This window comes from Apteryx mantelli, chromosome 3, assembly GCF_036417845.1.
Source record: "Apteryx mantelli isolate bAptMan1 chromosome 3, bAptMan1.hap1, whole genome shotgun sequence".
NCBI lineage: Eukaryota > Metazoa > Chordata > Aves > Apterygiformes > Apterygidae > Apteryx > Apteryx mantelli.
In genome coordinates, this window is record NC_089980.1 from 45,336,473 (window position 1) to 45,350,977 (window position 14,505).

General features: G+C 39.4%; 1 protein-coding gene and 1 long non-coding RNA gene across 14 annotated transcripts in view; one reads left to right on the top strand and one right to left on the bottom strand.

Moving 5' to 3' along the window:
- LOC106485482 (uncharacterized) overlaps positions 1 to 14,505 on the top strand; it is a 51,959-nt gene that overhangs the window by 35,420 nt on the left and 2,034 nt on the right. The window contains exons 2-3 of one of the 2 annotated variants that reach the window (XR_001292726.2): positions 2,919 to 3,019; positions 6,206 to 6,353. This is a non-coding gene — a long non-coding RNA (uncharacterized lncRNA). Of the gene's footprint in view, positions 1 to 2,918; positions 3,020 to 6,205; positions 6,354 to 14,505 lie in introns of those variants that run through there. The other variant, XR_001292725.2, reaches the window with a different exon arrangement.
- The window catches only part of LTBP1 (latent transforming growth factor beta binding protein 1), a 215,364-nt gene that overhangs the window by 5,938 nt on the left and 194,921 nt on the right, over positions 1 to 14,505 (bottom strand). For 11 of the 12 annotated variants that reach the window (XR_010883704.1, XM_067293257.1, XM_067293253.1 and 8 more), the window contains 3 exons: positions 13,752 to 13,892; positions 11,202 to 11,372; positions 53 to 175 (listed from right to left, as the gene is read on the bottom strand). Coding sequence is in view for 11 of the 12 variants with exons in the window: in XM_067293257.1 (XP_067149358.1) it covers positions 53 to 175; positions 11,202 to 11,372; positions 13,752 to 13,892 (435 nt within the window). In the remaining variant the exon portion in view is untranslated. The remainder of the gene's footprint in view (positions 1 to 52; positions 176 to 11,201; positions 11,373 to 13,751; positions 13,893 to 14,505) is intronic. The other variant, XM_067293254.1, reaches the window with a different exon arrangement.

Consider the following 14,505-nt stretch of genomic DNA (forward strand, 5'->3'; position numbering starts at 1 on the left):
CAAGTTACAACCTCCCTTTCAAGTATTTTACATAACAGTGAAACTTGCTTACGGTCTTCAACAAAGTATGGATTACTTTCTGGAGTGTAGTGCTCCTCAAAGTCAACCAAAGCATCTTGTCCATATGGCCGTCGAGATCCTGGAACAGGAATGTTGCACAGCTGGGCATAATCCTCTGAGGGGAGAAAGAAAATAGGATATAAAACTAATCACACTTGTAACACAGGCCACATTGCATTAGTCCCAGTGAATTGTGGCTCATATTAGCTGGAAATAAACTTATCTTCCTAGAAACAATATAAATCTTCAATTTCCACAAAGCATTCTCTCTTCAAGAAGAATGTCATTAAAATGTAACAAGCCAAATAAAGACTATTAAGTCATAAAAGGGATAGCACCAGGGATAGATTTAAGTCAATAACTGTATGAAAAGTTATGGGTCAGGTTTTTCTGGCTTGCAGAGGGATGCTGTGTATCCCTCTGCCAATGCAATCTTGCCCCGGGGCCAGCTGTGGTTGCACTCCTCATTCTGTGATAACAAGGCTAGCCCCAACCATCACGGCTGTGAGCAGCAGCCACCCTAAAGTTAGAAAAGCAAAGCAGGTGGGGCTATATTTCAGGCACACTACACAGTGGCCATGCAACCTGCAGAGATCACAGAAAAAAAATGCTTCCAAAATACCACTCTCATCTGCCCTTGATGCAGACCATATCATCAAACTGCAGGCTTATGTACTAGTGCTGTTCAGAGTCTCCTTGGCTGCAAATTTGAAGGGGCAAGGGAAAATGCCCGGGAGAAACAGTTACATTCTGATTTTCTGGCCCTCTCCAATAGCTGGGCCACTTAAGTTCTAGCAGACCAAAGCAACTCTTTCTTAGGTGTTGGGGCCCATGCTTGAAATGATGTTCAGAGTTGGATTTTCAATTTGATTTACTGTGCTACCTCTGTTTCCATTACCGTATACTAAAAAATATACGAGACAATTTCTTTGGAAATAGAAACACTGTTAAAATATAGCAGTCCAGGTGCTCCTTTACTATTGCTGCAGACTATTTAGCATCTGTTTCTATGAAGATTGCCTGGTGTTCTGAGAACCAGGCAGAATAAGGATGGGAAGGAAAACTACCAAAAGGGGGGGGGGGGGGAAGCCCTAAGCAGATACAAAATCCAAGAATTGCAGATGGTTACGGAGCCAGAAACCTCATGCTGTGTAGAACTGCCCAGACAGTAAACAGTTGGATAAATACAGACATTTTCTAGACAGTCCAGAGCACAGCCCTACTGCTGCCAGCATTGTCATATTGTTTCCACAGGTAATATCTGTCACCTCCACCTGGAATTGTTTCATTGCATCCTGAAAACATGTTCGAAAAATCTTTGAATTCTGTGGTCAACAACTTGTCTCTTTTAAGCAAAGCAGAACACTGTACGGTAACAGCAAAGCTTGTCTATGCATAAGGCAGTCCTGTCACAGGTACCAGCCTGAGCCTACAGCACGAACTCCCAAAGAACTTATTGCAAAATTTACCACCTTCTGCTTCAAGTGCAAGGTGATTTCCTCTGATATGCCTTCTCCAGAGTACATTTATACATGGTAACATGTATATTCAAACAACCTCCTCCTCTCCAGATGAAAAAGTGCTCTGTCCAAGACAGACATCCAGTGGCACGTGAAACAAAGCCAGCATGAGAAAATAAAAAAACCTGTTAGTTTTTACTAATATAACAAATGTTAGTTATGCCCCTTAATGTGCAGCCTCCCACTCAGATAGTGAGTGTAGTTTTAAGAGCTGTCATAGGATGAGAAACACCCTACTCTTTCTTCCCCCCATTGAACCCCAAATAACATCCAAGTATGGGGACAGCCAGCTTATCATCTCAGATTGACGCTTTCATTGTTTTGTGTTGAACTACTTGTGGCGTCCAAGAGTTTTGATATGTAGAGATTGTTCAGATGGTAAAAGAACAGAGAAAAGATGTGCAGAAGTGTAAAAGAACTTTCTCACTGATGCACACAAATGCTCTTGGCAAAGGGAATCTACTATCTACTGCAAAATACTAATTCATCTGGCTTGTGTGAAAGAAACCGCCACACAAAAAACAATCAGTGAATGGAAAGAGGACAAGGCAAGAAGGTCTGAGAGACCACTACTTCTTCTGCATGAATGTGAACTGATGGAAAGGATTGGACAGAAGCTTGACACTGGCTTTTCTGGTTACTCAGTGCTGATTTTGCTCTTAATGAAATCAATAGTAGAAATGATATTTCTTTTGACGAAAGCAGTGAGAACATCTGAAAATCCATAGAGGTGGAGATATGTACATGAGAGTTGGATAATTTGAAGACTTGCAAGACTATTTTATATTGCACATTTGCCAATGCAAAGTTGTTCATTAGCTATAGAAGGATACAGAAATGTTGACAATAGGAACTTGTTTCCTGCCACACTGGTCCTTTGCCAGTCAAGTTTTGAAAATCTGAATTTTCAGCTCTAATTGTAAGTAAATCAGTGCCTACAAAATGATGAAGAGCTGTTTGAGGGCATACTGTAAACTCGGTGTTTGTTAAAAGAGTTATAACTATATCAAGGTCTTCTACGTAGCTACACATACACCTGTAAGTAGTCTGTTAAGCACTTGGAGTCTATTATGCTCAATTAATCGTTTGTTAATAGATGCTGATCCATTAACAATTTATACACTATTTATACATATTACTTTATTACAAAAGTTGAGAATGCATTTTAATATCCTTAAGTCACTTTAGAATTTATACACCTATACTTTCTCTATATAATTTATATACTTGTTTTGATATGTACGGTGATGATTTTGGAATTATCTATAAATACTCTGAGTACTGTATGGTCTGTTTAGCTGTCCACATAGTGTAAACTTTATCTCTTGTCTTTTGTAGTGTGCTGATTCAGCTGCTAGGTGCCCAGGAGAGAAACCCAGCGAGACCAGCAGCACCCCACATAAGAAATCACCTGTGGAAATTCAAGGCCAGTAACAGTGGTAAGTTCTTTCTGCTGCCTTGTTGAGCTTGCCTATTTTTTTCATGGATGAAAAGGGTGGAGAGAGGGGAGACACCAAAAGCTGAAGGGCATTAGGAGGGCCACATTCTGCAAATATAAAAAGAATGGGGTTTTGAGATAAGGTAAAACAGACTCAGATGCCTGAGGAAAATAAACTCACCAGGGTCCCCCTCTGGATGACAGAACAAGTTCTGGCAAGACAGATGCGTATGTACGATTTCTGTTGTTTTAAACTTTTCCCCTTGCTATGCTATGTTCCTACAGTTCAGATTAAAAAAAGTATGCTTTAGGTCACTGTGCTCTACACTGGTCACAATTTTCCAGGGGAAGGAACTACATGAACAAAGTGCTGTAAAAAAGCATGACTGGTACACAGAAAGCTGCAGCAAGTATACGAATGGGAGGACAGCATGATACTGTCCTAGGGAGATGACAGTAGGAGACTTAAGATCAGGATGGTGGTAAGGTGGTAAGGGAGAGAGAGAGAAAGGGAAGAATTGTAACTATTCCTGAATGACAAAAACATTTTAGCTGTCACAAAACTTATTGCTGTCTTTCAAGATAATCTTTCATCCAAAGTAAAAAAACACATGCGTTTTCTGTAATTAACAGTCAAAGTTAAAATCTTTTCTTACATGGATTCATCTTCTCTGCTAGCTCACCTTCTGGCTGTGATCAGGGATCATATAACTGTGGTTCAAGAGAAAAAGACTGCACTTTTTAATGTGATTTAGTGCGCATTACTCCATGTGCTTCAAAGTTTTTTGATAACTTGCAAAAGAAGCACCAAGACAGCTTGTGATATAACTTAGGATAGCTATTATGAAAGGAAGTTGATGTATGCTTCCGAGAATGTTAAGGATGCATTTTCTAAGTCAGATATGTAGAGTGTGCATATAAAGCAAGTGTTTTTAGGGGAATACAGGTAGATGCACACATGTAGTGGCACAAATGCCATAATTGGTGGTGAAAGCTAGGCTGACAAAGATGACAAAACATAAATTGGATGGACTGACTGGCTATTAGGTGCTTGCTAGCACAAGTACAGCTGTGCAAATGTGCATTTAATTTGCATGTACATTTATTGTAACTGTGTAAGCATGTGTGGGCTTTATTTGCAGCTGGACGCCTAAAATCCTAACTAAATTCTCTAGTCTGTTAAAAAAACACTGTTCCATATTTCATGCATTTAAGACAAAATATTATATAAAAAGAAGCTTTTCCTGACATAACTATGAAACCACAGCACCACAGCCAATCCCCCCTCTTGCCCATAAAGCAAGCTTTCTGTTCCAGCTATTCAGAACTGTCACCATCACACACAAAAAAAGGAGCCAAGACTATCAACACCACGGCAATTCCTTCATATAATTGGAAAATGCAGCACTTTCACCATGGAAGAAATCACTGGAGACAAGCACAAAGCCAAGAAAACATTTATTACATAAAATATATGTCCCTTCCCTATCAGAGGTTCAGAACATCAGTCTGAATTGCTTAAGTTTATGCTCTCTCAGGAGGTTGCATCATCTGTGAACCAAGGCTGAAAATATTTCTTCTCTACATTTAGATTGTGCTAATTGACAATTTAGATTATTTCATTGACTTCCTCCATAAACAGGTGCTGAGGTTTGAGGACAGCACTTACATATATACCACCACTCTTGGTGCTCAAGAATGAGGGAAGGGCACCAGTCTTAACAAAGGATTTTTTCATGAATTAAGAGGGATATTCATGTCTTTACATGGAGAAACTCTAAATGAAGTGGCTGGGGAAAAGATCACAGTGGATGTAAAACTCTTGTTAAAATCAAAGCAACTACTAATCTGGTCATTACAAAACCTTTTGGTAGTTGTCTTTGGTCTCAACTGAGGCTCCTCAAATTTCCTAAAACAATCTTTTCTCCTACTACTTGTGGCAGATTGTTAAAGTTGTAGTAAAAGTAAGGTTTGTCTGCCACAGCTTCATAAATGGCTTTCCAACTCCTTGCTGACTCACATGTACGCTTGGGATGTGAGGTTTTAAAATTTTATCATTCCAGGATGCTCTTCCAAAGCTTTTTCCTTAAGAGCACAACAGGGAATGAAGGAATCTAGTTTCCCTTTATTTGGGCTTTTAAAAGTCATCTCTACTCTAAGAAAGACAGAACTTTTGCTTTTCTTCTTCTCAAAATACTTCCTAAACTCTGATTTGTTTTTTTCCAGGTTCAAACTGAACAGTCATATATATTCATTCCCTTTTTTATTCATTGTCATGAGCAGGTAATTATGTCTGCATGCCCAGCTGCTATATAACAGCATAATAATTATTATGGACTTTCCCTTAACTAAGCAAATATCTTAATAATACAAATGTTTTGCAAAATACAGACCAACAAGCTGAGGAAGAAGAGAGACATGTATCCTGGGAAGGATGCTTTTTCAGCATATTTTTCCCTTTTTATACCAGGAGAGACTTACCTGGAATGCAGCTGATGTTAGGAGAGATGTGACTTGGATAACCAGGATAAAAAGCACATTTTTGGAGTTTTATATCAAAAGAGTGAAACAAGCAATGGGATTACCAGCCAGAAACTAAATGGCAGCCAGTGCCCTCTGAGGAGTGCTGATGTTAACATGTAGCCTGCATGAATTTATGCTTAGCCACTGAACAGCTGTATTTTGATAATGAGAGGTATCCAGTGTGTTCTTAATACATAGCTTCACATTGATCACCTTACAGTAGCTTGTTTCAGAAGAGATGAGACACTGATAGTGGTCATGAGCTCTTTATGGAAAAGGAATTGGGAGGTGAGGTGGTTTTATGTTAGCTGGCTATGGTTAAGAAGCTTAAGTGCTTTTTTAACATTGGTAGCAGTTGTTATTGAACATTTGGAGAACCAACACCATTAACATTAATAACTGACTAACCCACAGAGCCTATATATAAAGGACACTCTCCATCCACATAAGTAATGTTTTTTCCAGCTTCTCCAGGTTAAGGTATAGCCAGATAGATAGCTTTTATACAAGTTCCAGATTCTTTACAGCACATGGTAAGGCACTGAGCAGCAGTGTACACCTCTTTGTGAAACTTCCCAACAGGCTCAAATATATACACCGAGCAATAGGAGTGTGGTACTTCAACTGAGAACCTGTTCTCAATAACATATCTATGTTTTCACAGAAGGAAAAGAGCAAAGCCCTTCCAAAGTAATCCTCTGTTTCCCTGCTAGACTTCAGAAAAAGCACTGAAAATCTTGATCAGCAGAAATGAAAGCAGCCAAAATATCTGCACAACTGATCATGAGACATGACCTCATGGGTATGGGTATTGAGACACAATCACTGTTACTTTCTGTGCCCAAAAAATAACCCTTTTGGTACAGAGTCCTTACCAGAAAGGAAGCAGGCACAATGCCATCCTAAATGGAAAGATGAACAAGCACCCACAAACTACTGTAACTTAAAACTTGAAGTAAAAGAATAAAAACATGCATAAGGTTACACAAACAAGGCCACGCTGGTGTCCTTTACAGTTGCCTAAGAATGTGCTCATGACATTATCTCAGTAGTCCATCAGCAAGTTCATAGTTATATATGTAGTAATGTACTCCCATCTTCAGTAAATAGTTATTAAAATGCCCACTAAAACTGTAGAGCCTAGTCCTACCTTCACCCCCCTTTTCACATCAAAACTTCTCCTGGCAGCCACCTACAAAAAGAGAGGGAGAAGGCATCCCCCTGGCATATCTTTAGTTCGAGGGCACATAATTCCACCTTCCTTGCATCCTCAGGTGTCTACTGAAGCAAAGATGGTACTGCACTGCAATAACAAACTCCAAGGCAGGTTTCTGGAAAACATTTCACAAATGCAGAAATAGACAGTCTTCCTATATGACCACTGCACACCATTTTCTATCTCTTACTCATATCTCATCCCTTCAGATTTACTGCTCTGTGTAGCAATACCCCTGGAGCTTCTGGAGGCTCAACAGCTTTTTACTTAAGGTGTTACATGTTCAGGTTAACATGAAATATATATGGCCTTACAGGTCTAATTTTAGATTCCAGATTTTTTCAGTCTTGTCCAATTGCTCTGTTTTCTGGCATGGATGCTTTGACTCGGCTGCTGAACCCTTTGGAGCCTGTCCTGCTGCCAGTTACTAGAGTATTGATTCCATATGCAGACAGTTGGGTCTCCTGATAGTAACAATTAATTGACCAAGAAAGCAAAACTTCTGAAGGCAGGTTGGCTGACAGGCTTATTTATAGGGTGGGTGCAATGGATAAAGGATGTTTTTGCTTTTGTTAACTAAAACAAAACTATCCAGTTTTCCTCAATCTCTCAATTATTACAGATTGCAAATGACACTTTGGAGTGCAAACAACACAGAAGCTTTTAAAAGATAACTTAATACTGAAAGTTCTTTGGGCTGATAGAGCCTAACACTGCAAAAATCCCAGAAAGAATGCATTTCTGTAGTTAACATTTTGATATTGGATGTAATTCATGAAAGCCTTTATCTGGAATATAGTGCTATATGTAAGATCATAACAACAGAACCAGTGCAATTGAAATCAATCTGTCCATGATTCCTTCTTCTAATGACAAGGAGGCCTACCCTGCAAAATGGTGTTTTTAGAGGTAAGACGTACTCAGTACATCATGTACATCTCTACAGTTGATGTCTGCACTAAGTGTTTTGATCAGGATTTTGAACTAATATTTCGAGTTTATTCCTTGATGTCACTAAAAGATTTATCAGCCTTACTGATATTAAGATGTTACTGTTAGTTGCAATACTTTAATAAGTGCTACTTATTTTTGTCTCAGACTCTGATTGTTTAGTGTCATTTTCAGTGAAATTTGCTTGATCAAGCACAGAAAAGTAGGAGAACTACCATTAATAGCTTTCAGAAATGGCAGCAACTACATAAAATTCATTTTGACATGGATGAACAGCTGGATTCTTTTTTTTTAACATGGATCAACACATATATATAAGCTACCTATCTTTCCACTGATTTTATGCTGGATGCTATTCAAATAGGAGATTTAAATCTTGTAATGAAAAATGGAAGTACTCTTTCAAGAAAAGGTGGGACACAAAAGACAGAAATTATTTTTATTAAAACATGAATTTGTTTTAGAAAGGATTTGAAAACAAATCACTCATAATTGCAGCTGTCTGTTTCCTTCTAAAGGCAACATCTAGATCTTCAAATACAAGGGGAGTATAAATAAGGTGAAAGGCAACCACAGATCAGTGAACGGTCCCTTCTATAATCCAACCCATTTCATCGAGAAGGTCTTCTAGTGATGATGCTTTTCGCATCCCCAGGTCCTCTTTAACATGTGTTACAAATCTTCAGTACACCCCTAACTTGGGAAATAAGCAAACACCTTCAGTAGTAAATCTGGCCAACACAATACACAAGTATTTGAAAATGGAGACATTCCAGGTTCCCCAGCCAGGACTTGAACCTGTGACCTGGTGGCCCAGAGGTGTGAAAGCACTCTCTTGAGCCAATGATATCATTTTAAGTGCTACAAACTGAAGACATGTCAAATCAATCATTTATTCAGTTCAGTCAGCTTTAAATTTTTCTTGGTAAATGTTCCTGAAAGCGGAGAAAGGTTTCCTGGTTTTTGTGTGTGCATGTGCACATGTGTGCATGTACACACAAGCATATACAACCTACATGAAGAAATGTAAGCTTGTATAAGTTTATTCTGACATACTGGGGATACTATAAGCTTTTATTCTTTTTAACTCTCTATGTTCCACTCCATAATCATGCTTTAAATTATCTGGGATTAAAGTATGCCTCATAGCTTCATTTAAAGCAGATCTACCTGTTCCTTCAATGCATATTAAACCTCACATAAAAATGAGCTTAAATCTGGAGGTGGAAAGATTTTATGATCCAACATAATGCCCTTCAGCTGTGTTAGAGAATCTTCCAAGTGCATTTAGCATCATGTTATCCTTCAGGAATTTTAATGTCATTTGTTTCTTGAACTGCTCAAGTTTCTTCATAGAGCTAGTTGGGATTTGCATCCTGCTGTTGCCATGGGATTGCTCCTCCAGAATCCTGTAGCTCTAATGATCGGAAACCATCTAATTTCAAGCCTAAAATTGTTCAGACTGAACTTGTTCCCATTTGTTCTTACACCAGCACTATTGTTTAATTTAAATGCTTGTTCTCCCTCCTTGGAGTCCTCCACAATGTTGCTACAGTGGGCAGTCTTACCATTTGCAGCTTTTGTTCCGCATCTAGGTTTAGCACTTTTCATCTTACCTTGTAAGGCATTTTTTCCATTCCCTGACTGGCCTGGTAGTTCTTCCCTGTTACTTTTCAGATTTATCTTGCATTAAATGTAACTAGCTAGAAATCTTCAGAACCAAGTCTAGTACCCGCCTAACTCTCCCTACTGGAAACACCTTGCTGTATTTCTCTCGAGCGCATGCTTGCATGACATGGGTGGCTCACTGTCACCATGTAATGAACTAATTCACTCCTTTATTCTGCTCTATCATTCCATCCAAGGAGCTGCAGTTCATAGCAGCAATTCTTGCTATTTTTTACTATTTCATTCCATTTCAATTATTATTCTAGCTAGTGAAGTAATTCCATGCCTGAAAACGTCCTCCTATAAGATTTGCTCTGAAAAAGACGTTTCAGAGATTTCCACATCTTATAAATCAAGCTGTTGCCATGCTCTGTTTTTTCTTCCTCATTCTGTTTCTGGGGGAGGCATCAACCAACAGTTACTGCAGCCAACATCATCAAAATCAGGGCTTTTTCAGTTGCTGCCCTTCCAAAGCAAACTCAAACAAGCAAAGATGTATATGAGCAGGTTCAAGGATCTTGCAAGCAAATTATAAAAACATAAAACCCAAGCAGACACAAACACAGCTACATTAATACTTTGCTGAGCATCACTAGGTAGTTTTAACTCCAAGATTCTTGCTACAGGCAAAACATGTCCTGCTTTAACTATAACAATATGGTTAAGAGTAACGCGAGCCCAAGTAAGGATCCAGTTATCAGAATAAAATGCTTTACTGATATAGCACGTTATTCCTACGTGGAAAGCCATACTGCTAAAAGGCACTTTTACAGTAATAAAACTACATCCAAACTTGGCCTTGAAATAATGTAAGTATGTGGGGGAAGAAGTTACACTGTTTACACATGAGTTATTATGGCACCAGACTGCATATACCAGGGCTGTTAAAGATAGTGACATACCATCTCAGGCACAGCATGACATAAACCTGTGCCTCTTCCACTGGTTTCTTCTCCACTCTCCAAGTCCCAGAGTGTCAGTGGCAACATTTCTCTCCGTTTAGCTTTTGTAGTTGCCACGAGAAAGAATTTCTACTTAAATATCTTCTTGGAACAATGTCTATTTCTAAACACTAAAACAAAATATATTCTTTTAAAAATACGTCTGTTAGCTTGTGCTCCAAAATACTCTTTAACATCAAGTTATATTCCTTGGAAACATGCATTTCCTCAGTCCATACTGATACTCCGTTTTCCTCATCTGCCTTCTCTATCTTAAATGGCTCATCTGTATATTTCATCATGTCTGAGCACAGAACCACAGAGTAACAACTCATTCTCTGGTAGCTCTAATGATTCTACAGCACATCTTTAGCAGCGGATCATTATCAAGCAAACACGCCTATTTGCAGCTAGCCTGACAGAGCATTACACTGAAAATACATTTGTATATATAAAACTGGCAACAAAAATCTGGAATGTTTACGTAGCCTATTGAGTATTATGTGTGTACACACACAATGTATGTGAACTATGTCTGCATTTCCAGAGATGGTTTTAGTTTCTCAGTCATGCTAATGAACTCTGCTACCCTTAAAATACCCTCCTACTTCCACCAAAGTCCTAAATTCTGGTTTTCAGTTGCCAGTCACTAACAGTTCCACCTGAAGTTGACAATTCCAGTAGGTGCCAAAAAATAAAAGCGGATACATTTTCAAAATCTGGACTGTAATGATTTCCCCTTAATGAGAACAATTTCCATTAGTTCTTGAAGGATTAGTTTGTTTTGTTCTTTCTTACATTATTAGCCCAGTATAACTGCAAGGGATTAAACTGATTAAGTATTTCAAAGTTCATTCCAAGAACTCAAATGCACATTTCCTTACCTGACTCTTTCATGGGACACAGTGCGCACTGCATGCCCCAGGCTTCGCCATATAAGCAACAGCACTCAGTATACGTAGTCTGCTTTCCAACCAGAGGTCGACTACAAACAAAATCATCACTCAGATGCTGCCAGCAAAGATCCTGGTAGACCTCAGTTTCTTCCGTTTGTTCTGATAGAGAAGACAGTATTACATCATCATCGCAGCAGTGTTATTTAAAAAAAATAGTAGCATAATGCAGAATTATCTAAACTCAAGTTAGAAAGTAGTCTAACTTTACTTCTCATGAAATAAACCTAGACAGACTTGGTAAATACACATTTAAGCTTAGAAATCGTGGCCATTTTTTAATGCCTGAGGTGGCTCACATCTTGGGGCCTCAGCTTTGCAAAAATCTTGAAAGGTTCTGGTTTTCCAGTGGCACTATTAGGTCTATTTAAAAGCACCTTGGGTTGGGCACCCAAGAATTAAAACTTTTTACATCACTAGCCACTGCTGAATGCTTAACAGTGATTCAGCTCTGCTCTCACTGAAGTCAACAGAACTCCCACAAAAAATAGTGTTAGGACAGAGGTGGATATTTGGGGAGCTCTGTCCATGGAATGAGCCTTTAAAAGTTATTCTTTTGGTTTTCTTATACTGCTGGCAATGACATCAGAAAGAACATTTACTGCTAGGGCAGAGCTGAACAAAAATTTTATATGGACTTAATGGGAGACTGGACAAGTACTTGGAAGAAATATCCATTAACTGAACAGACAAACTACATCAGGCTCAGGAAATCCCCTGAGCTGAAAATAGCTAGAGGCTTGGAGGGCGAGGGAAAGTATTGTTTATCTACTGTCCTCATCCCTAATCATCCACTTACAGTTATTGCTAGAGACAGAATACTGCTGTGAACCACTGTCACATTCTTATGAACATTAAGAAAAACACGTGTTTTTGTCAAAGCTGGAATATTTCAGGGGCGTACTAGTTCTGATAAAGTTCTCAGTAGGAATCTTTCCCAGTTCTAGAAATCTCTGATCACTGCTGATCAGAGAGAGAGGAACTGAAAACTTAATCTTTTACTTGGAAGGTGAACACCTCAACACAATTGTTTTGAAAAAACATCTGAAAAGTTTTGAATTTGTTCCAACGTAGAATGAAAAATAAGTGTTGTCACAAACCAAGATGCTGTTTTGTCTGTCCAAATCTATTAACTGCATTTTTACATGATGCAGCAGCATGATGAAATGGTGCATGGGTGAGTATAGGATTGAAACCTAGCTCGAGTAAAAAAGTGTGTTCTGAAAGTGCAAAGTTTATCAGAGTTTAGATACATCTTCTACTAAGAACTTGCCAGAACACACAGAGGGGCAGAAGAGGTTCTCTGCAACCAACTCTGAATTCTGCTGGCAGCAGAGTGATCCTGCCAGCCTGCCACCTCCTCTGCCGCTTTAGGGAGAACTGTGCCAGTAGAGAGAAAAGGATCGAGCACTTTGTGCTGGGTGAGATGATTGCTGTGTTAGCCTCAGTGATGCATGACAGAATACCCTTTTGGGCCCTGGCATTCTCTTCACATCCTAGGTGAAACCAAAGGACAGTCCTGCTGCTGTTTTGTTTAACTAAAGTTTGAACAATGAAACTACTGTGGTTCTTTCAGAGTTTCAGGCAAGAGGATGACCACATTGCTTCTCAGAAATATCACTCGCATAATATGGAGTAAAGCAAGCATTCAGTCTGTATTCTCATTTTCTTTCACAGAAGCATCTTAGAAAAATTCATAGTGAGTTGCAGGGACCAGAGGTCTTGGCTATCACATGCCATTATTAATCAAACACACACACTAACATTTCTTTCAAAGTTTTGTGTAGTATAGACAAAGCTGTGCAACTGCAGAGCTACAACTCTGAATAGTGCTCTGGATTTCTGAGATGTTTCTAAGAGTCTCAGAATATCTAACATTTTTTTCTGAAATCAACAACTACTGAAATTAAAAGAACAGGTAAGACTCCTACTTAAACACAGTGATGCTGCAGCCCACAGCTTGAAAATGCGAGCTCAGTGTACCCTCAGTATTAATCAATTAGAAGCACAGATATAATTTTTGCTATTTTCTCCTATATCCTGTTGTTCCTGTTCTTCTTCCTCCCTTTGGTAGAAGCACTCATTCACTCTGGACTGAATCTCCAGATTTAACCCACAGCCAAACCCCAACCTTAGTGAGACATTGAGCAGGCAGCGCCTCTTTACCTACAAGGTTGAAAGAGATGAAGAGCTGGTGAATCAGCATGCTGAAAACTCCCAACCCAAGCCTCATCTCATTAAATACTTAGAGCAGTCTCCTGTCTACACTGGCAGGGCAGAACCCTGCGGAGTCCTGCATCACGATGCCTTCTGGATCAACAGATGATGATGGCCCAAGCATTGCCCTCCAAAACCCTCTCAGTAAACAAAGTGCAGACCCATCCATGAACAACCCAGTCTAAGCTTACTGGGGTTTGTAGCCTTGTCAGCAGCACCTTGCAGAAGTATACTCAGCCTGGTAATATATATAATGGATCGTACCACTTGAATCTGCTGGTCTGATGCATCGCTTTTCTGTTGCGTCCAGAACCATCGGGTGTGTACAGAAACAGTTGTACGATCCTTCTGTGTTAATGCACTGGCCATCAATACAGCTGTTTGGGTCCTGACATTCATCTGTATCTTTAAAATGGAAGGAAATGTATCAAGGAGAGCCAGCACAAAGCAGTCACACTGTGTTAATCTGTGTTTATATATTCCTATATTAGAAGCAAATTTCCCTGCATGTCTTCTGTTAATTACCACAAATACCAATTGCTGGCAGCAAAATCCTGCCCATGGAGAAGGACAGACAGATCAGCAGGATGCTGACCTCTAATCCTCAAGTACTAGGGAGCACTGTGAATGTTTGCTAGCGTTCACAGCAAAGGGTAGTAGCACCAAGTGTGCCCTACATCCAGCACAGCTGCAGCAGGGTCCCAAGTTGCTGCCCCTTTAGGACAGCGCAAGCAGGCAGCAGAGGTGGGCATGCTTCCTAAAGCTCCTCATGAGCTTGCCAGAAGAAGGGAACAGCTTATCTGGCCACGGTAGTTCTATTCCTTAGTTTGGCTTGGAGAGGAAAAGCAGAAATTTAGCCCAAAGGGAAAAGCAGGCCATTTTACTTAAAATAAATTACATTAAATCAGCAAAGAAAATACCTTTGTAAAGAACAACCTTAGAAACCCAAGGTGAAAGGCTCTCCTCCTGTGGTTTCAAAAATTACTTCCTTTCATTATGTTATTCTGCAAATTCTACA